The sequence below is a fragment of the Helicoverpa armigera genome, chromosome 4, assembly GCF_030705265.1.
Source record: "Helicoverpa armigera isolate CAAS_96S chromosome 4, ASM3070526v1, whole genome shotgun sequence".
NCBI lineage: Eukaryota > Metazoa > Arthropoda > Insecta > Lepidoptera > Noctuidae > Helicoverpa > Helicoverpa armigera.
Window position 1 is genome coordinate 8210972 of NC_087123.1, and position 21204 is coordinate 8232175.

A 21204-nucleotide genomic window follows, 5' to 3' on the forward strand; every position below is an offset into this window, starting at 1 on the left:
AGGGCCAAGTTGTAGAACTTGCCAACAAAATGAAAACTTATAAAAACTGATGCAGAAACTAAAGGACGAAACCACCTCCGCTCGAAAATTCTTATGCAGAAACCTAACCCACCTAACTGGTGTTTTGGATTTTTTGAGACAAGGCACCTCACTAATTTCGTTAAGTTACGTTTTTTGTAATCTGTGCTTTCTCTCTTTACGAACGAACGAGTTCGCTGTTCACATAGCAACCTTCAATATTTTTATTAAAATTAGCGGTGTTCGGGTAGGAATCGCACGGATTTGTTGTAATTTGTTTACCGAACTGTGTGGTGTCTACCTCTGATATTTTTGTAAAAAAATTATTGACATGGTAAATATTTTTTTCTTGTGCTGATAGAATAAACAAAATTCTACTTTCCAAATTGCAATCTGAATCTGCCTTTTCTGTCAATACGATTTTCTAAATTTTATTGCGAATATCATAAATTTATTTGTTTATGTGAACTATAAGTTAATTCCTTGGAATTACCATTTCTACGTGACTAAAAATCTTTTGTGCTTGTGAACCATGTGCTGATTGAAATACAATCACGTTATATTTATGTATGAAGTGAGTAGTTATTTCAAGGACTTGACTTCATTTATTCACATAAAAGTGCGTGCTAACTCATTTTATTTAAACTATTATGAGCTTACCTGTTACACAATGTAACTGTATTTATTGCAAATTGTATTCATAGCAAACTGACAATTATTACATTATGTAACTGTAAAAAGGAAATCTAAAGGGTTTAGGTAGATTGGGAATTATTTTCTCGATTATTTTATTATTCTCTGTTCATCAAATGACAAAACTTATTTCTGTAACAATTGAATCAATGGAAATAACCCTAATGATTTTATAAGAATTTTCCAATTCAAAATTTGAACTATTATTTCATATTCCTGAAATGTAAATAAATATAACTGTGTACATTATTGTCTATAATTTCTCAATGATTATGTACTATTAATTATGTGTAATTTTAATGATTTTAACTTATTTTTTGTTTTAGATTTCATGACTACAAGAATAAGGTGACACATTCAAAATGATAAACCTAAATATATTAAAGCAATCTACGATTGTTCATCTATGTTTTGCAATATCTTACTTCACGTCGGGCTTGATTCTGACCTTTATACAAGGTGTTTTATACTTTGGACTCAGGCCGTTCAATAAAACTTTGTATAGAAAGATAAACTATTATCTGTCATATTCATTTTATAGTCGTAAGTATTGGTGTATGTTTTCTTTATTTAGATAGGAACAATTAACCATTATTCTCATGGAAGAGCCATAGTCGATGTAGTAGATCCACTTGCTATTTCATGTTTGATCCTCATTACAAAAAAAAAATAACCCACCCAAAACATACATTAAAAAAATGCCAAGTCTTTCATGCAAAAAGAATGGGTTCTGTTCGATGAAGTAGACACACTTTATCATATTCCTTTTTTTTTTTCAGAATTAGTGTTTATGACAGAATGGTGGTCAAAAACAAAATTATCTATCTACATTAAGAAAGATGAATACGATAAATATTATGGTAAAGAACATGGGTACCTTATAATGAACCACAGTTATGAAATAGACTGGCTCATGGGATGGCATTTCTGCAACACCATAGGAGTTTTGGGTGTAAGTATAGTTTTGATTTTAAGTATTTACACAGAACTGCTCACATATTTGATATTCTGCAGGATTTATCTAAGCCATTATAAAGTGCAGAACTGCTTATGATAATTGAAACTATAAAGCATTTATAAGAAATCAAAAAAAAAAAACGTTGGAATCATTCATTTTATAATCCTTTTATACCTCATATAAAAGAATTATAAATTGAATTTTGTGTTGAATTGAATTGATTAATGTAATGTGAACCTTTATGTGAATAGATAAGTACTGGCTAGTATAACTTAATTGTTTTAAACCTTTATGCGAGATGGCAAGAATAACTTTATAATCTAGCTATGTACCACATATCTCCCTACTAATACTCGAGACACTCGGTACCAACATTCTTTAATATAGTAGCCTAGCCTTGACCCTAACATAAAAAGATAGGGTCAGTGACCTAAAGTGTCAGAGACTCAATGATAGTAAGAGTTCTTTCAATGCTGGATAATTAGAACGAAAATAATTTAACATACAGCAAGAATTAAATAATTTTATTGAAAACTGTTTATTTTATATTATTTATACATAAAACATACAAGTTTCAATGTTTCATGTACAAACTCGGAAGCATAATTCGTATGTTATTGAGCGTGCAATGTACCAATCGTCGGACTTGAGTCCATCCTATTAGAACAGGCCTTCTTTCCGTTGTTAGTAGAAAATTAATTAGGTCACGCGCTTAGTTTCGCTGTTTCGAAATGTGTATAATAAATCACATAAAGTACTTTGCACTATGCAATCACAATGATAACAGTAATTTTAACTCAATTTAGGTACCAGAGTGGTTCAGGCTTGTGATAGTAAATCAAGATAGGTACCTAATGTGTTCATTTAAAAAAAGATAAACATCACAGCTGGCACGCTGAATCATTTGACTCTAGCGAAAATGCTCGAAAATAATCTACTTAAAATCAAATACGCAAAAATTACCTTTGTAGAATCTCATAAAATTCAGTACCTATGTACAGTATTTTTTGCAGCATATTCCTAAATAACTTAAGTTAATTATTCCTTTTGTTCTGCGTAATGGTTTCATTTCGACCTCACCACACTTCAGCACGTGATTTATGGTCGCTTGAAGCTCCCTAATAGCTTCTCAATGTGGGTCGCGATATGATGAGAGATTTCTGACTATCAATCGCCAGATTGGGCTTAGTTAGGTATCATATCAGAAAATTACCGTCCATTGCTGACCAATGAAATGAAATGACCCAACGAACGTCAGCCATATCTACTTAAGATTATAGTCGTTTAATCCATCTAATTATGGCTAAAGGCTGTACTTGGGTACGTGTGTACGACGTAGGTACTAATACTACACAATCGCACCTGTCCGTGGAATCATACTTTAGGAACAATATGGGTAATCCTCTTCCATAAAACAAGTGATAATTAATAATCCAAACGTACAATCGCTTTACAAATCCATATCCTGGTTGGTAATATTTTCTCGAAACTACGTTCGATCGATGGTCACGGCCAACGAGGTCTAAACAAAGATACCTACGTTCAGTTTTACAGAGAATGAAATCTAACAAATTACACATTATCAATGATATCTATGTCGTGTGTATGATAAAAATGTCTGACATAATTAGACATTACAATCAGTAGTTAATAGGTACTTGTACACTTTATTTATAGCTGTGCATATTGTTGCTGAAGAATAATGGGCTGATGGCATGCTTCAATAAAAAAAATTAAAGAAAAACCAGTATCTACCTACATAATATTTAATGTGTAACTTTTTACTTTAGAAGATATAAATGACGGTATGGAACCGAGCCCGACTCGCACTCAGCTGGGATTTTTGTTGATTTAAGAAAAACAACAATATGGTTCCAAAAATACCTACCTTTGCCTCTGCCAATCTAGGTTCAAAGTCCGTTTCAAACATATTGGAGCAGGTCAAGGCAACAGGACAAAGACCGCAGATAACGACAATATTATTTTCAGAAAAGGGTTTAATTAAGTTGGATTTATTCAAACACGAATTATAATAATAATTAATGTTTAGATAATATATTTTGCTTTATATTGCTTTCCTTAATAGCACTCGTACATGTCCCGTTTATTAATCGCAAATTTAAATTCATATTATTGCAGTCATGAGTCACCATTTAGAAGGATTTAGAAACTGCAAGGCAATTTCAACCAGTGTACATTTTCAGCAGGCATATTAATATCAACAGTCAATGACAATAAGTTACTTATAATTATTGTTTGGGTGTCATCTGTATTCTTATCATGCATGATCCACTTGGTGAATATCCAAATCTCGACGTGCTAGAGCAACTTTATGTTCTGGAATTCTCAGAATCATATACCTACACAAGAAATTATGTATTTCACCTTGGGGACGAAAATACTAAAATCATGTTTTATTAAAATGTTCCAATGTTTCTGAAAATTTCTTTAGATAGACCCAGCTATCACTGATGATGTTCTAGCTGATTGTCAACAAAGGCAGCTGTATGGCACCCAGCTGAGCAGGACGTATTACTTATAGTGCACAAGCATTTGCTCAGACACAGATGCACTGCCTCTTCCTTCACTCTCATAGCCCAAAGCGACAGCAATCCGGCACTACTATGTATATTATTATGTATTTAATATCTTATCTTTGTTACAGAATTGCAAAGCTTATGCAAAAAAATCCATCCAATACTTACCTCCAATCGGTTGGATGTGGAAATTTTCCGAGTTTGTATTTCTAGAAAGATCCTATGAAAAAGATAAGGAAACTATTAAACATCAGATATCAGAATTGTGTGACTATCCGGATCCTGTATGGGTGAGTTATCTTCAAAATTGTGTGTCTAAAGGGTACATGCATACTTATAATCCTGATAAAATAAATATAATCAGAAATTAATCATTGTCAACTTTGTACCTATAATTGAGGTGATCTGTACATTATTTATTTGTTTCATCGATTTTCCATATATTTGTACGTATTTATAATTCAGAATCCTATTTTCATATTATTATCACTATGTTTACAATAATATTATGACATGGCTACCAGCTTTTCGTGACCTTTTCGACCAAAGTTATCAGAAATAGGCGGCTATTGTATCCGGTTAATTGTTGACAGTAAAACAAAATAAACTATTTTGGTCATGAACTTTGTATTTACTGATGAAAGTAAAAATAATAATACTTTTTACTGATAAGTAATACATTTAATGTAAATTAGGTAAAACATGTTTGTTGGTTTATACATAGGTATAGTTGGTTTATGTACGCATAAGTAATTCGATTACCACAGTATCGTAGCAAATAAGTGCAGGGATACTTTTATCCAATCCAGTTAACGATTTACCAACTCGAGTATCGTAATTTCCCTGTATCTATAGTCCTCTGAAAACTAAAAAATAAATGAAATGTACTGCAATTTTCCAATGAAAAGACTTCGATATCTATTTATAATTCTTGTAAATAAAAATAGCTTCATTTTAGTTGTTTTATTCGTCAGCTACGTTGATTTGCCGCGCACGATAAGCAATGGAATTTTCCCTAAGCGTGGCATTGACTTAATTTCGACAATATCATATTTATTTCTGACTGTTAGTGGTTTCACCCGCTTCCTGTGGGAACAACTTCATGCACCGTATTATGCACTGATGTATTATAACTTATATTTATAACACTATATATCTATATAATTTATAAGCTACTTTCTGCCAAATGTCATTAGAATCCCTCCACACACACAAACTTTGGCCTTTATAATTTTAGTGTGATGTACCGAATATAACATTTGTGTTCCTCCTTTTCTAGCTACTAATGACCCCTGAAGGAACTCGGTACACAAAGAAGAAGCACGAAGCCTCGTTAAGTTTCGCCAAGGAGAAGAATTTACCTCTTCTGAAACATCACTTAACGCCACGTACCAGAGGTTTTACAACAAGCCTACAGTTCTTTAGAGGAAAAATACCTGTTATTTACAACATACAGTTGGCCTTCGAGAAGGATAGTAAGGTAAGACGTTTGAATAATAGTAAACGGTAATGATTATTTCGACTAATTGTTAAAAAACTATTTATTTTAAATCACTTTAAATTAAGGCCTTTGAGACTTGGATAGCTCTTAATTATTTTAAGCGCTGTTTTGTTGTTTTGGTATATCTGCAGAGGTAAACCTATAATGAGTCGCTATTACCAAATTAACAATCGTCATCGTTGCATTGCCAAATATAATCAAATCGGTAATCCTTGATTCATACTATATACTAAATGTACTACTGTAACTATGTAGATACTGAAACAGACCAAAAAATCGTTTTGATTATAAAACAATTGATAATCCACCCACGTTATGTAATTATTTCGGATAAAAAATATGCATCAGTCAATTAATCGTAACATGGTTTTCGTCTGATCGACATGATAAACCTTTGCCTTTTCTAACCCTTCTAAACTTCAGCCTAATAAACAACGCAGTTCATATCTACTAATATTAATTAACAGTTGCATAACCTGATTGGGACTGGTCAATGTTTAAATAATGTTTTGTCTACTGCGCGACTCATTAAGAACGTCTCAATGTAGACCGCAGATAATAAGTACTATTATAGTATTATCATATACTATTGCAGTATTATTGTTTAATTATGATACTGTCAATTATGAGATAATTATGACATTAAAATTATAAATTTGTGGATTTTCTTGTCGAGATACTCGTAAAGTGCTTACCTAGATTATGATAGTAGTAGTGTACTAATATTGATTAGGGCCCTACTGTGGTTCTAATCAGGTCGAATACTATTCAACTCTTAAAAAACTATATTGGAAACATTGATGGTCACATGTTTATAGTTTGACATCGAACTTCTGCTTCCTAGCGTAAAGAATGCTACTTATTCCGCGTTGATTGTGGCCAAATAAAAAACTTTGATGGTTCAACGTCAATGCCCAAACATTCACGTTCAGCCATGATAATGACGCAGTACCACTTTTTGTAGTTGTCAATTACGGGCCAATGACCAATCGTAAACCTTGCGACCACTGAAAAACTTAAAACGCATTTTTCATATGGTGTTCGATGCATATAAGCTGAAATTATATTGTTAAAAAAATTGGGTGCTTTAACACTTCATATTTACAACTGCATAATAAACCTCTTCTCTGTGGTATTAGAACTCTTTGGAAACATGAAATATAAACTTTTTTAAATGATAAAGTGCTTTTGCAGACTCCGCCTACATTAACAAGTCTCCTGTATGGCAAGCCGGTGCACGCCCATTTGTACATCGAACGGATACCGGTGGAAAATATCCCAGTAGACGAAGCAGAAGCAGCCAAGTGGTTGCACGACCTCTTCGTTGTAAAGGTACGTACTTTTGTATAGAATGGACACTTGAAATGGGAAATCAGACTTTATGCACCCTGGTAACTCTTTGGAAGAATCCGCAGCTCGCCAAATGCTATGCCACAGGTGTTAAGCTCCCACATGAACAACTTCTATGGAGAAACTATGGATGAATGGAGTTTCTTGCCCGTTCTTCTCCATAGGAAGCTACTTTTGGAATGGGCAACTAGAATCAAACTTAGTTATAATTTTGACGTTCATAAGTGCATGTAAAGGCCTAAATGAAATAAATGATTTGACTTTGACTAAAATTTTTCAGCAATTTAAAGAATTCGTTTTAGAAATACCCTCATAGGGATAAACTACAAAACAGTAATTTTAGGAATCATCATTGTCCTAAACGTCCCTGCAATTTATGTTTTTTTAATCCAACTATGTGAAATTCTGAATCCGTCCGAGAATGCGGTTGAAACTGCAGGATACAGTTAGTATTAGTACTGTATGTGTCGCCAACGATCTAGACCACACATAACACAAGTCAGTGGCCGGCCTTAACTACCGCAATAACACATTTCCGAAACGAGTTCCCGACTGCCTACCTATGTTGATGAATGCACGCGAGCTTCGCACCTACACATCTAAAAATATATATTTGTTTTGTACACATGTTATGCAAAGTTTTGTAATTAAACCTTGAATTTGGTGAGGTGCGAGTTAGTTATTACGACATTATTTATTAGACACTTATAATAATATATGCGTGAATACAAAAATCTAGAACACGCAAAATTGTAGTAATCCTTTTTATTGAGAAATTGTGAAATATTGTAAAGGATAACGCAATGGACGTTGTTTATTACATTTAACTTTAAACTAGCGTTTCGGTAATTTCCAGTATAAATATGATATCATTGCGACAGAAATGGTATTTCCACCATAGTATGCCATTCTTACCATCGTAAACGATTATGATCGTTTCAAATGTGCGATTCAAAATAAATGTTATGCTGATATCCAGTTTCATTAGTATTCAATGCAACTTAGTATGCCATTGCGTCTCTATTATAGCCTAGGACCACGTGCCAAATATGCACTCAAACATTTTATGTACCAGTAGATGCTAGCTTAGGCGCGTATGTTGTATGCGTCAATATGAGGATCGGGCAGTATGTCACACGTTAGCGTATGCTTGCTACCCTAAAGGCTCCGAAACTACTGAACCAAAATTCTTTCACTATGAGGCTAGACTATCCCCTAGAAACATGCTATATTTTGTCCCGGTACGAGAAAAGTTCTGTTTTTGAAGCAGCGGGGGAACAGCTAACGTAGGTAACATAAAACCGATCTGATGTATCCTATGATCATTAAATGAATAGGTACTCTTATTTCGCGCGGTGTCACCAGTCAGTCACGGTCACCAGTTTCGCAGGATCTTATTTCATTAATAAATGCAAGCAGCCAATGACCTCCAGTCTTCCTCTACCTGCCTGCCTTTTTTTGGTACTTAATCTAAATCGGTTCATTGGTTGCAGTCTTGCCTTTAGCACCAATTTTAGTGATTCATTTTCATTTCAAGAGGAAACATTTTGTTGTTTTAGTCAAGGTTTCAAAACTACTGAACGGATTTGAAAAATTCTTGCACTGTTAGGAAGCTAGACTATTCTCGAGTAACATGGGTCATGTTTTGTTCGGGTACGTGTGAAGGAGATCCCGGGGACGTGCTCGGGTGAAAAGCCAGTCTTTTCTCACTCAGATAAATAATAATGCCTACTTTGTTTCCAGGACAAAATGCAAGATTCGTTCTTCAATACCGGTGACTTTTTCACGGAATCTGGAGTTGAACGAACGGAGCCGTTCACCGTCCCTCCGCCCATCTGGTCTCTGGTGAATGCGCTCGGCTGGGCAGTCGTCACCCTCACTCCGATGCTCTATTACTTGCTCGGCCTTTTGTTCAGCGGAAAACTCCTTTATTTCTCCATTGCCTGCGCTATATTTGGAGCATGTAAGTATATCATTAGATATATAAAAAAAAAAAAAATTTCTTCTTGAGAAGAAATACCGAAACTAAATCAGTCTTCAAAGGGTCTAGATATAACTACAATGCAATGTTTATATCATGACAGAAATGCCTCTTCACGAAAGGTCCATTGATGTCATTCGACCTGTTTCACCTCATATTTCATTCAATTTTGACCTTTGAACAAATTGTATGTAAGATGTGAAATAAATGACATATTTGCAAACAATTGAGGGGTGGATTGAAAGTCAATAATAAATTAAACAAGCAATGACGTTGTTTACTCAACTTTACAAATAGCAGCAGTTTACAAGTATGGCTTAGTGGCTTGTTCCATGAATATATTATTGTAATGCCTTGACTGCAGGCACCAAATATTACTTATAGAGATGATGTATCATAAAATGTACCTATAAGTAGGTTGTAGGTTGCATATTTATTTTGTGGTTAAGACAAATATGACAATATTTTGCCTCAGCATTAAAGTCGATAAGTAATGTGCCTATGTACTGTGCATGAAATTAAAATATAAATGTTTGTTTCAGTTTTCATCCTCCTTCAAAAATCTATCGGAATGTCTAAAATCAGTCAAGGATCTTCCTACGGAACAGAAAAGAAGTAACGTACCTGTTGCAGTATTCATTCTTTTACATTGTATTCTACATCTAATACCTGTACTGTATACTATATTTTATATTAAAAGAATACAAACTAGATCATGTAGTTACATACATTGTATGTACCATCCTGTTCTGTTTATAAATAAACATAGCAAATACTTGGCTGAAAATACTATAAATAAATGATGGAATGAGCAGAGGGTGTATTGTGTGTATTGAAATGTTGAAGTTGTACTTTAGTGTATGATTTATTGTTTAAATATGTAAAAATCATCATAAAAGAAGCTGCTAATTTTTGATACAAAAATATTGAAGACTACTGCATTGTTTAATTTGTTACGAAGTATTACTGTGACTGTTCAGTTTATTTATTGTTATTTTGTTACATGAATATTCTTTTGACATGTGTAGATACGATAAGCGTATGTCTCGATATGTTGTATTTTCTGCGCAATGCTCTTTTATCTGTTATTATGTAAAGTTTAAATTATATACCTAATAATATATTAATTTATAACAACGATACCGCTAATCTGAAGAAGTTAAATAATCGATAAATGTAAAGTCTTAGATTACTCATTGCATTATTATCTTGTTTCTACCGTTACTATCGGAATTGAACCGATTAAATTATTACTATGGATAAATTTAGGACTGAACTAAGCGAAAATTATAGTAGTGATTTACAAATAGACCAAGATGAAATTATTACAAACTAAAATGCGTTCCGTATTTTCTATTTTTATAAAAAAAATCATTTGGATATCGTTAAATTTCTATTTCTCTTTAATAAAATCATGTAAGTATATTATATATTATCCTTAAAATCCGTGGTGAAGGTACCAATTTGATTTCTAGAGTAGTGAACATCTAAGAGGTGCATTGGTCTTATTAGATATAGTTTGAGTAAAATTATGTACCTAACTATTGGATTGACAATGTTAAAATTACATTATTTTGTAGGAACTGTCGTGTAGGTACACAAGATAAACTGTTAAAAACTACAAAATTATAGTTTTGACAGCATGAACGCCACAAATGAACTCAATTTTTTTTGTGGTTCTAAAAGGGCTAACAAAATTTTGCAAAGACTTATATATAAATTTGTTTTCAAAATTAAATAAAAATCCAAAATTGAATATTCTTCAGTAGATAGTCAAGGATAATTAAATATTTATGCACAAAATATACATTCAACAAAGCACAAAATGTTGTAAACTTTAGATTGTACGTGCAATTTTGTTTTTTTTTTTCTCTAAGTGTGAAAGTGTTTTAAGGTTTATGTTTTTTTTACTACGATATTGTGTAATGCCTTGAAATTTTTGAAATGTAATTATAAATAGAACGAGAGTGGGGGTAACAGATATAACGCTGAAGTTGTTTTGAATAACAGCAAATTATAACTTTTTATGAGTACATAAACTAATATTGTATTGAAACTAAAAATAGTAATTATAGTCACGAAATTGCTCCATGCTGAAATGTTACCTTCTTATTTATTTTAATTGGATATGTAACGCGTGATTAAAAGTAATAACTCATAACTTATGTCGCTATAGTATTCGATTCCCCCCAAATACTTGAAGCCACATTCTCGTTAACTAGCTCCACTAGTTTGTATTCAACGAATTTTCTAACAATTGAATATATTTTGATTTGGCTTGTGTTACATTGAAAATAAACTATGGAATATTTGTTTCATAGTTTCTCATTAGGGTATCGAACTACAAAGGTTAAAACGAACCCTTATGTCTTTTAGAAGTATTTATAATTTAACTCTAAATCCTACAGGTAATACCGATATTTTTGATATGTCTGATGTACTTTTGATTTGTAAACTTATTACAAGATACCTTGTCCTACATTGGCACCTTGTAAAAACTGTCGTTATCATGAGTGTTATCTGAGATGAAAATCAGGTATTATTTTCTAGTAATAACCAGAACAAGATAAGCAAGCCTACTCTACTTTTATATACCAACGTTTTTTCAGTATAATTGCATTTATTAGATATAGTGTAAGTATTATGGTCTCGATATTGCTATTTTTCAGAGGATATAATGCACAAAGATGTTAAAATATTGCATTGTTACAAATATATAGTAGAAGTAGATGTAGGTGGCTCCCAGGAATGCGCTGTTGACAATGATGTGATAGAGACAGTTATTGTTACATTTACAAGATGCTTCTGTTGTCAAACCATCCTACTCAATAGGCGTATTAAAATTAGTGATTCTGATTAATTCAGTCTATTCGATTGGCAATAAATATTGGACGCCATGTTTGGTCACCGGAAGACGCTGGATGCAGGTCGCCTCTAACAGATATCTCTGGAGATCTAAGGGGGAGGCCTATGTTCAGCAGTGGACGTCCTATGGCTGAGATGATGATGAAAAATATAAAAGATAGAGCGTGGGGGTTTGTGACGTCACGGCTCTGTGTCCAATATTTTTTGGTCGTAAAATGATGAGTAAATACGTCTTTGTTAACAGGCCTATTGATCAGGTACATACTAGACGAAGAGGCTGCTTTGCTTCTATAGTTTAACATAGGTATCTTATAGTTTGGATTAGAAATCGATTTAAAGTCGTATGTGATTAAAAATACTGCTGTCGCTAGCGTTTATGATGAATGGGCAATGTTACAACAAAAAATGGTTGGTCAGAAATATACTGATCTACACATAAGCGACTTTACATACTTGTGATATGCCAAATTGACACGATTCATAGTTCTACGAACATAGCACAATACTGTGTAAATTATTATAGACTTGTATCTATGGTTGATTAATTTCATTTCAATAGATAACATAGATGTTGTAACTTTGTACGTATGTTTATTATTATTATTAAACTTGTACTACTTATCTCACTGTTTTATTTTTATCCATACTTAATATTATAATGAGGAAAACTTTGTTTGTTTGGTTGTATTGGATAAACTCAAAAACTACGGGACCGATTTTAAATATTCTTTCACCATTAGAAAGATATATTATCTGTGAGTAACATAGACTATATTTTATCCCGGTGCGGGCAGTAGCTCCCACGGGACGCGGGTGAAACCGCGGGAAAACGGCAAGTCGTAGATATTAAAAACTGTTTGACTATATAAATGAGAAATTTTCTAAAGGAGATTTGATCAATCTCCTTTAGAAAATTTAGATCACACAATGATAAGTGATTTTGAAATAAAAGATTTAAATAAATAACATTTTCTTTATTTCCTATATTTCCATATTACTTAGTCTGAGTATAAAATCAAGGAGATACATTTGTACCTTAACTTCTATGGGCTTATTGGTTACAAAAAAGCCTGGGACACCAGCCTTTTCTAATGTTACTTGCTGGTCACTAACCTGTAACAAAACAGTTATAAAAAATATATTAAAAAGGTTTTCCTCTTTGTTATTTACTTGTGTGAAGTGGATAGTTATAATGATCAAGTTAACTGTTACCAACTTTAGACTGAAAAATGAGTTTATTATTGACTAGTTGCTTTCTGAAGGGTTCAGTACAGGAACTTCTTAAGTTTCCAGACGAAACAGTACAGGATAACAGTATTTCCCCACTATTTAATGTATGTTATTATACATATAAACCTTCCTCTTTAATCACTCTATCTATTAAAATAAACCGTATGTAAATCGGTTGTGTATTTTTGAAGATTTAAGCGTACAAAGGGACATAAGGACAGAAAAAGCTACTTTGTTTTATACTATGTAGTGATATTAATATAGAAAGATTCTAACTTACTTTTTGGTCTAATTGGAGAACTAATTTCATATCAGTTTGTCTCAGCTCTTCCCTATGTCTTGATAATAATATTGCTTTCTGAAGACTTTGCTGATCTGCTGCAGGAGTATTATTCATCATAGTTTGAATTTCCACTGGAATATTACAATTCAGTCAGTTAACATTGTATCTTGCAAGAATGTTGATTTACTTTTTTATTTGTCACAATGTGTTTTATGTCCTCTAATATTACTACTAAATAATTAACAGTATTTAATAAAATATTCCTTACTATTGTGTTTGTTGATAATTTGTTGCCGTTGTTGGAATAAATGTTTCTCTGTTACATGCTGGATTTCCATAAGACCTTTCACTATTTCAAAAACTGTTTCATTAAGGAGGCAGTTTGCTAATCCAGAAAGTAATTCAATTGGTACTCTCATTTGGTATTTGCTGGAATGAAAATATTGTATCCTTATTATACGATTACGAAAGTAGTTCTGCATACCTTACGAGCGTTTATGCCAAAGCTAGCATAGCGATTTATAAGACTTTTGGTACAGTCTAGAGACAAAGGTGGTCAAATCATATGCGTACTAGAAGTAGGTAGTTCAACTATTGTACTTACGGAGGTAATTCACGTGCCATATCTTGCAGCTGTTCCAGTAAAAAATACAGCTTTCTTTGTAAAGCTTCAGGAGTGGGATCCATGATGGAGGAATCACTGTTTGATACCTTCCAAATTAATGTTTATTTACATAATACTAAGATGTGTTATCTGTCAGCTGCAAAATTATAGAGGTTACTGTACGCTTACAAATATTTACTAATTACATACAGTACAATAATAAAATTGATGAATAATTGCTTAATATTGAAAACAAAATAAAATATTATGACCTTGACCTATTGTCAAAACACTGCTGACAGTGGCATTGACATTGACAATCAATGTGAGACGTCATAGTGCTTTTTGCCCATAGGGCAGGCTAAAGTCTTTCGACCATACTGCCTAGTCTCGTCATAGTGCATTAAAAAACCGTAAAAATTGTAATCCGACCGTAAAAACTAAGAAATGTAATAACCAGGCAGTTAGACTATGAAACTTATGATTTTTAATATATGACTTTTTACATTTCAATGTGATAAACGATGTGTCACATTATCAGACAATGATAATATGAAGAATATTGTGTAAAACGGCTAATCTGTGCTGCCACTAATAGTTAAAATGATGAAAATAGAATTCTCTATTTGACACTGACAAGTGACTGACGCATTCATTGTTGATTTTGTGCTTGACATTTTGGAACGTAATGTAAAAATTGAGCAATTATTGTATCCAAGAAAATAAAAATAAAGTCTGTGATTTTTTAAAGATTAAGCGTTTTGTGGACATGTTAGCTAATATGAATTATTATTGGGCATTCCTATTGGTGTTCTTAAACTTAAACGTTTTAAAAGCAGATATGTCTAACAAAGAGTCAGAACATATTGACCTATTGCTGTAAGTTAATTTATATCTTATACTCTATTTGAGTGTGTAATTTTAATTTAATAACAAATATCTTGATATTTACAGAACTAGAACTGGAGCTGGCTATTTGTCACCATTCCCTGATAATTGCTCTTTAATATTGAATGATTTTGCTGATTATGCTGCAAACTTTACAAAGTGTTCCATACTAAATGCTAGACCTATAAGGATATGTGAAAAGTGTATAGAGCCGTATATGAACTTCCACAACAAGTATCAAGAGTTAATGACCGTAGTTGTGAATGGAACCTCTTGCAAGTCCGTTTTCATATCCCATGATAGACTGGATGCAATATTAGAATATCATGACAATATTCTAAGCATTTGGAACAAAGCTCATTGCTCTGGTATGTCTTATCATTCTGATGCATCATTTATATTTGCTACTTAGTTAATGTAATGGTAAATGAGAATGTAAACATGAAATTAAAATTAACAATGTTATTGAGACAGTGACACATTGAGTGACTGCATTTTGCTTTAAAGTGAATTAATTATGGAGAATTTTGTTGAAAATAAATAATTCAAGACCCTTTTATATTACATAAATTATATATTTGAACCCTTTTGAGTACCTATTTCAATTATTTTCAATATAAAATCTGCACCTAAGATGCCCCACTAACCACATTTTTTTTTCAGATTGTTACAATTGGACCACTCCAGTGCCAGTTTTATCAAATGAAACAATACACTTCAATCAGTTGTTTAATGAAACCATAAACTGTATAGTAAAGTACATAAATCCTTCTTCAAATGACACTCAGATTGTCTGTGATAACTGCATGCAGTCCTACCTTAAGTTGGACAGTTTTTATAAAACACTCAGTGCAGATTCAATTGGAACAGACAGCATTTGTATGGATATAGTTGACTCAGTAAGTTATAAAATCAAAAACATGAAATTCTATTTATATTTTCCCTTAAAAAGAAGATAGAGGAAAAAAATAATTTTAGGTACCAACAAATCATAACTCTCGAGTATGGTTTTAATTTCTTCGATCTCAATGATTCGCAATTTCATTTTCAGATGAATGCTACCCGGTCTGTGTGGAGTAAAAGTTTGAATTGTTGTAAAATAAGAAGAACTCCTGAAGTCATATTTTTGGTTTGCACTGGCATTATTTCAGTGCTACCAATATTTTATTATTTAGTTCTTAGATTCTGCAGTCCAATGAGAGACTTGCCAAATGTGTTGAAGCGTAAGTATTTAAGCAGATCCTATTCTACTTAAAACCTATTTATTGATGTTAAAAAGGCAGTGTAGTAATATTTATTCCATCATTTCAGAATCAAGATTCAAGCAGACCATACTACGATCATTAGGACGAACAAATTGAAGGCTGTTAAATAAAATAAAAGTCTCATTGTAACAAGTAACACATTATGTATTTACAAATTGACCAAAGAAATAAAAACTATTTTTGATAAAATTGGGTCTAACTGATAAGTACGGGCATTGTAGGCACATAAAAACAGGCTTAAGTCGCTAATGTGTATTTATTACCGATGTCTTGCTTTCTTATTGTTATTTTTCTTCATACTATTACTATTACTTGTACTACTGGTAGACATTTTGTGTTTTAGAGAGTTTGGTGTCATATCTCCTTTGTTCATCAAACTCATACTTGAGTCCTTGTCCTTGGGAGTGCTAGGTCTGCTGTCTAGGCCTACAACTGACAACATTTTGCTGTCACTGCCAAAAGCTTTTTGAAGCATACCTGAAGAGGTAGCTATCTTTTGAGTCAAACTTTGTTTTGTTTGGGAATGGTTTATAACTTTTTCAATACCACCATTTGTATGCTGTTTTCCAGAAGGCTTGGATGCTATACTCTCAGTAGAACCATGTATGGTGGTATGGTTCAGACTGCTCACATTGAGTCCAGAGCTGATTTGTGTATCTGATGAGTCTTCATTTGTTTGAGATTCAGTCTCACTGTTTCTTTCATCTAGAAAGTAAACATAATTTTAAGTCAGTATTATAATAATTTGCATCTTTACACAAACTAATGTAAACACGGTGTATGCAACACTTACTTTTAGCTTCAGCAGGATCCACAAGACCACTAACAGCCTAGAACACAAAAAGATATTGTAAATAAGAGTTTAAATTGCAATATTATATAAGTTATAGTTTTTGTTTACAACTTACAGCCATTGATGTAATACTGGATTTGGAAAATAAACGCTCAGCCTCTTTGAACTTTCTGTTACGTTTATCTGCCTTGGAATTTGTGCTTTTGTTAGTGGTCAGGTATCTGTCCCACCCTCTTATAATATTTCCATAAAGCTGAGTATCTTCTAAATATGAGCCTTCAAAGGCATATATTTGGCGTTCCAAGTTAGCCAGAGTCTCCTGGAACATATAAATAATTAGTTTAGCCATGTTCACTGACATAAATTACACAGTTTGTACGTTTTATTTACTTACAGCCACTTCGGCCTTTCTTTTGACTAATTCCGCCAATTCCGCTCTTGTGTCAGCCACTGACGACTGTTTAGACGCCATGTTGTTTCTTTTTGCTTGTACGGTTTGGGTTTCGTTGTCGGGGGTTTGTGGTGAAACAACCATGTCGTTAGTTGAATTTGTCTTACTTTAAATATCCATTATTTAACAACTATATACGAGGTAGTACGTTTGTAATATAAAAATAACACTAATCGAGAGATAAATGCTGAAAATGTTTCAATCAATACGCACGATGACGCGCTCGCTTTGTTTCAAGGAATGACACTGACAGCTTGTTTTGTTTGATGTTTGTCACATTTTGAAGTCTTGTCTATGACATCAGAGTTGTTCCTCTTCACTATCCCAATCTATAATTTTGGGCGTTTGCAAGTTGCGTGTGTATACTTTTAATGAATTAAGTAAAAAAAGTACCGTACTGTTTTAAAATAATCTTTAGGCTATATCAAAAATTATAGTAATTATTTTATTCCGATACGGGAAGAAGTTCTTTGGGACGCAGGTAAAACAACTACTTAAAATAGGCTGCGGCTGATGATGTTAATAGATCGTCTAGTAAGCGCCTAAGAATTTACAATTTACAGTTACATTCTGTCTGGCTGACTGACATCAGTAAAAGTGTCAAATTCAGAATTTCAGATGTTGACGAAGCGAAGTTGTTTATAAAATAAATTCATATCTTGTTAAGAATACTTTAATTCCGCCAATTTCAGCTGATAAGTACTATCTCACAGTTCGATAACTCGTCCTAATGGTTGGACTGTATGAATCAAAAGCTGGAAGTTATTTAACAACTGTTATTTTCTATCATAGCTAAATAATGTCTGTGAATTATATTCCTAGAGTAACACAGGTGAGCCCATAGATATAAACTTTATTTATGTGTAAATGAACTAATTAATACTGGATATAAATTAACATCTTTGCTCAGCTAGGGGCTGGTTAGAGGAGAATTTCATCAGCGACTTGCTTTATTTGCCAGTTAGATGCTGTGCAGTTGGACAATCAACTTGAAGAACTTTTCAAACAGTTGGTTTTTCAAGCAACTCAATTCATAGAGGTTGGTAAATGTTATTAGTTTTTATTATTTCTTTAAAATTAATTATATGCTTTTTCAGACTGATTAAAATATACTTTATTTTCCAGCCCCAGTATGTTCAACCTATTCTGCCTGAGTTGGAACTTTTGATAAGAACATGGATTTTTAAATATTCCGTGTATGACCAAAAGAGTACCTTTGGGCAACAGATGCTCTCATTGAATTATAAATCAGACAACTTTGCTAGAAGTAAACTGTTCTGGTATTATGGTTACAATGTCGGGCTGAAGTATCTTAGAGAAAGAGCAATCTACAGTTTTACATCCAACACAAAAGTTCAGAATTTTATTAATAAATTGGAAACTTTTCAATTGATTGGTGATATATTGAACTTCTGTAGATTCATACAGACTGGCAAATATCCACTGCTCATAGATTTTATATTGGGCATTGAGTTGTCTGCTGAGAAGTTGACTAGAGAAGACCTAACTGATTTCTCTTGGACTAGAGAACTTTTGTGGCATAATTTTATTGTAAGTATTGAACATCAGTACATAAAAAATTATTATTTAGATATTTATGTGTAGTATTACAAAAATCCTCACATAAAAATATTCACTTAGTCTTGGGTTAATGCACCAAAAGTAAAATTATTAACATTCTGTTTGCAGGAATTAATAGGCACATCAATAGCATTGATCAACATCTTTGGAGTAAGAAGTAAACTATCAAACTTACTGAAGTATGTGTGGTGGCGACAACATGTCCGATCAACAGCCAGTACCATGGAGGCTGTGATGACATTACAGACTGTCTGTGCTTGCTGTAACAATAAGCCAGTGCTCCCTCACACTTTGGGCTGCAGCCACATATTTTGTTACTATTGTATAATGGTAAGTTTGAGTTGCTCGGGTAACTGGGTTGAGGAGGTCAGATAGGCAGTTGCTTCTTGTAAAGCACTGGTACTCAGCTGAATCCGGTTAGACTGGAAGCTGACCCCAACATAGTTGGGAAAAGGCTCGGAGGCTATGGCTAAAGTTAGGGGGGGTAACCTATTCTTCGTTGGTTAAATGATTATGTGAAATTTTCATACTCCTATGTACTTTGTTATGTACTCTACTCCCTTATGTATACTCCTTTATATTTCTCGATCCTACTAACTACTATGTTATATTTTATTGTTATATACTTCCCTATGTATTTCCTTTGTGTCAAAGAGTAATAATTATAAAGCTTCCCTCTGAAATATCTGATTGGATTTAGTATAATACTAGGATAATATATTTATTATAACAGATATCAGATCAATATTATCAAAATACATACTTTTTATCACCTGTTTTGATATTGGATGTTTTATGGATAATTATATTGTTTATTTTTCAGGCCAACAAAACTGCAGATCAAGACTATTCTTGCCCAAAATGCTATTTTAATGGAAGAGAAATCAACAAACTTATAATGCCTGGCCATCAATAAATGCGTACTAAGTAAATATTAATGGGAAACGGGGTACTGTGAACTGTGGCTGTGTACTTTTAAAAGTTTCATTGAGTGTCGTAAAAGCGTCTATGGTTTAAAAAAGGTTGCGTTTGTCATTGAGTATTTGTTTTGTATATTGATTTGAATTACGAATCCAAAATTCTATTTAATAAAATCTAATTGATCAGGATATATTTGATTGGTTCGTAGTTCGAATCATTTTTTTTTTCAAAAGTGTTAAAGTTCGTAATGAATTTGTCTGAAACAAGACTTGGCACACGCTTCGAATTTATTCGAGACTTTCCTAATATCTTACGTAGTTCTTAATTCTTTTGTATAGAACATAACATTTTGTCCCTTACTATGCCAACCAAAAAAAAATCCAACCTTTCGCGAATTAGCCGAGATGCGAAAAGGATGAGACTTAATAGGTCTCAGGAATCAGAAGAAGATCGTGAAGTGCGGTTATCTATCAGCCGAGAGAACATTGCTCTGTCACGTGCATCTGAAACTATTACTGAGAGGTGCAAACGCTTAAGTTTGCTAAGAATTCGAGCCGCGACTTTGCGCTCTCGGGAGAGCACTGAGCAACGCGAGCGACGGCTTGCAGCTGATCGAGATAGACACACCCTCTCGCGCTATTCAGAGACTTTTATCGAAAGGGAGTTACGTTTAAGTTCGCAAAGAACTCGAGCCGCGGCTCGACGCTCGCAAGAGAGTTTCGAAGAACGTGAAGCACGTTTAGCCTCCGACCGACAGCGTCGTGCCCTCTCGCGCCAATCCGAATCTCTTTCACAAAGAGGACAACGATTATCAATAGCTAGAAATAACTGTGTGGAGGCCCGATTAAGCTATGAAAGTTATCTAGCATCTGAAAGAGAAAGAATAGTTGAGCTAAGACGAACAGAAACAGAGGATCAGTCTAGCCTATTCATTGAACGAACCCGATACCATATTGACAGAGACCCGATTGGCCTCATAGACACGAATAGCAGTGCAGATGAGTCTGTGGAATATGGCGAAACAATTAAATAAGAAATAACAGTTAAGGGGTGTTGTTAATTTTTTAGGTGTAATGGCACTTTTTAGAATTAAGCAAAATATTGTAAAATTATGTACAAAGTAATAAACGGTGGATTGATTGATTGAATAAATATTTTTTATTTCATCTATACTAATATTATAATAAAGAGGAAAACTTTGTTTGTTTGTTTGTAATGGATAAACTCAAAAACTACTGGACCGATTTTAAATATTCTTTCACCATTAGAAAGCTATATTATCTGC

General features: G+C 33.2%; 5 protein-coding genes across 6 annotated transcripts; 3 read left to right on the top strand and 2 right to left on the bottom strand.

Moving 5' to 3' along the window:
• The first annotated feature begins 180 nt into the window (after positions 1-180).
• Positions 181-12524, top strand: LOC135116715 (1-acyl-sn-glycerol-3-phosphate acyltransferase gamma-like). Of its 2 annotated transcripts, none has more exons than XM_064034164.1 (8): positions 181-352; positions 1038-1254; positions 1491-1663; positions 4335-4496; positions 5486-5686; positions 6902-7039; positions 8801-9020; positions 9581-12524. In XM_064034164.1, exons 2-8 carry the CDS (start codon positions 1074-1076, stop codon positions 9655-9657), a joined length of 1152 nt encoding a protein of 383 aa, XP_063890234.1. In that variant the 5' UTR covers positions 181-352; positions 1038-1073; the 3' UTR covers positions 9658-12524. The 2 variants fall into 2 exon arrangements, with proteins under 2 accessions (XP_063890234.1, XP_063890235.1); XM_064034165.1 differs by lacking the exon at positions 181-352 and adding an exon at positions 431-592.
• A 338-nt stretch (positions 12525-12862) lies between these two features.
• LOC135116723 (gonadal protein gdl-like) lies at positions 12863-14299 on the bottom strand. Its single transcript, XM_064034175.1, has 4 exons — positions 14021-14299; positions 13685-13845; positions 13414-13547; positions 12863-13016 (listed from the first exon to the last, which is right to left on the bottom strand). The coding sequence occupies exons 1-4, from the start codon at positions 14101-14103 to the stop codon at positions 12885-12887; spliced, it is 510 nt and encodes a 169-aa protein (XP_063890245.1). The 5' UTR covers positions 14104-14299; the 3' UTR covers positions 12863-12884.
• Positions 14300-14682: 383 nt separating this feature from the next.
• LOC110375224 (osteopetrosis-associated transmembrane protein 1) lies at positions 14683-16362 on the top strand. Its single transcript, XM_021333272.3, has 5 exons — positions 14683-14899; positions 14975-15276; positions 15572-15807; positions 15960-16131; positions 16220-16362. Exons 1-5 carry the CDS (start codon positions 14790-14792, stop codon positions 16267-16269), a joined length of 870 nt encoding a protein of 289 aa, XP_021188947.3. The 5' UTR covers positions 14683-14789; the 3' UTR covers positions 16270-16362.
• LOC135116713 (chromatin modification-related protein MEAF6-like) lies at positions 15625-17690 on the bottom strand. Its single transcript, XM_064034162.1, has 4 exons — positions 17361-17690; positions 17082-17285; positions 16967-17003; positions 15625-16878 (listed from the first exon to the last, which is right to left on the bottom strand). Exons 1-4 carry the CDS (start codon positions 17499-17501, stop codon positions 16433-16435), a joined length of 828 nt encoding a protein of 275 aa, XP_063890232.1. The 5' UTR covers positions 17502-17690; the 3' UTR covers positions 15625-16432.
• A 299-nt stretch (positions 17691-17989) lies between these two features.
• Positions 17990-21091, top strand: LOC110375225 (peroxisome biogenesis factor 2). The gene is made up of 5 exons (XM_064034161.1): positions 17990-18249; positions 18379-18456; positions 18543-18968; positions 19107-19328; positions 19822-21091. Exons 1-5 carry the CDS (start codon positions 18217-18219, stop codon positions 19912-19914), a joined length of 852 nt encoding a protein of 283 aa, XP_063890231.1. The 5' UTR covers positions 17990-18216; the 3' UTR covers positions 19915-21091.
• The last annotated feature ends 113 nt before the right edge of the window (positions 21092-21204 follow it).

Bases quoted from the DNA above. Each gene is read 5' to 3' on its own strand.
- LOC135116715 (XM_064034164.1), top strand. From the start codon at position 1,074: ATGATAAACCTAAATATATTAAAGCAATCTACGATTGTTCATCTATGT. The intron at 1,664-4,334 runs GTAAGTATAGTT...TCTTTGTTACAG, and splicing joins ACACCATAGGAGTTTTGGGT to AATTGCAAAGCTTATGCAAA. The intron at 5,687-6,901 runs GTAAGACGTTTG...GTGCTTTTGCAG, and splicing joins CCTTCGAGAAGGATAGTAAG to ACTCCGCCTACATTAACAAG.
- LOC135116723 (XM_064034175.1), bottom strand. From the start codon at position 14,103: ATGGATCCCACTCCTGAAGCTTTACAAAGAAAGCTGTATTTTTTACTG. The intron at 13,548-13,684 runs GTAAGGAATATT...GTAATATTCCAG, and splicing joins AATTATCAACAAACACAATA to TGGAAATTCAAACTATGATG. The intron at 13,017-13,413 runs GTAAGTTAGAAT...GTTTTGTTACAG, and splicing joins TTCTCCAATTAGACCAAAAA to GTTAGTGACCAGCAAGTAAC.
- LOC110375224 (XM_021333272.3), top strand. From the start codon at position 14,790: ATGTTAGCTAATATGAATTATTATTGGGCATTCCTATTGGTGTTCTTA. The intron at 14,900-14,974 runs GTAAGTTAATTT...TGATATTTACAG, and splicing joins GAACATATTGACCTATTGCT to AACTAGAACTGGAGCTGGCT. The intron at 15,277-15,571 runs GTATGTCTTATC...TTTTTTTTTCAG, and splicing joins GAACAAAGCTCATTGCTCTG to ATTGTTACAATTGGACCACT.
- LOC135116713 (XM_064034162.1), bottom strand. From the start codon at position 17,501: ATGGTTGTTTCACCACAAACCCCCGACAACGAAACCCAAACCGTACAA. The intron at 17,286-17,360 runs GTAAGTAAATAA...TATATGTTCCAG, and splicing joins AAAGAAAGGCCGAAGTGGCT to GAGACTCTGGCTAACTTGGA. The intron at 16,879-16,966 runs GTAAGTGTTGCA...TTTACTTTCTAG, and splicing joins GGATCCTGCTGAAGCTAAAA to ATGAAAGAAACAGTGAGACT.
- LOC110375225 (XM_064034161.1), top strand. From the start codon at position 18,217: ATGTCTGTGAATTATATTCCTAGAGTAACACAG. The intron at 18,457-18,542 runs GTTGGTAAATGT...TTTATTTTCCAG, and splicing joins AAGCAACTCAATTCATAGAG to CCCCAGTATGTTCAACCTAT. The intron at 19,329-19,821 runs GTAAGTTTGAGT...TTTATTTTTCAG, and splicing joins TTTGTTACTATTGTATAATG to GCCAACAAAACTGCAGATCA.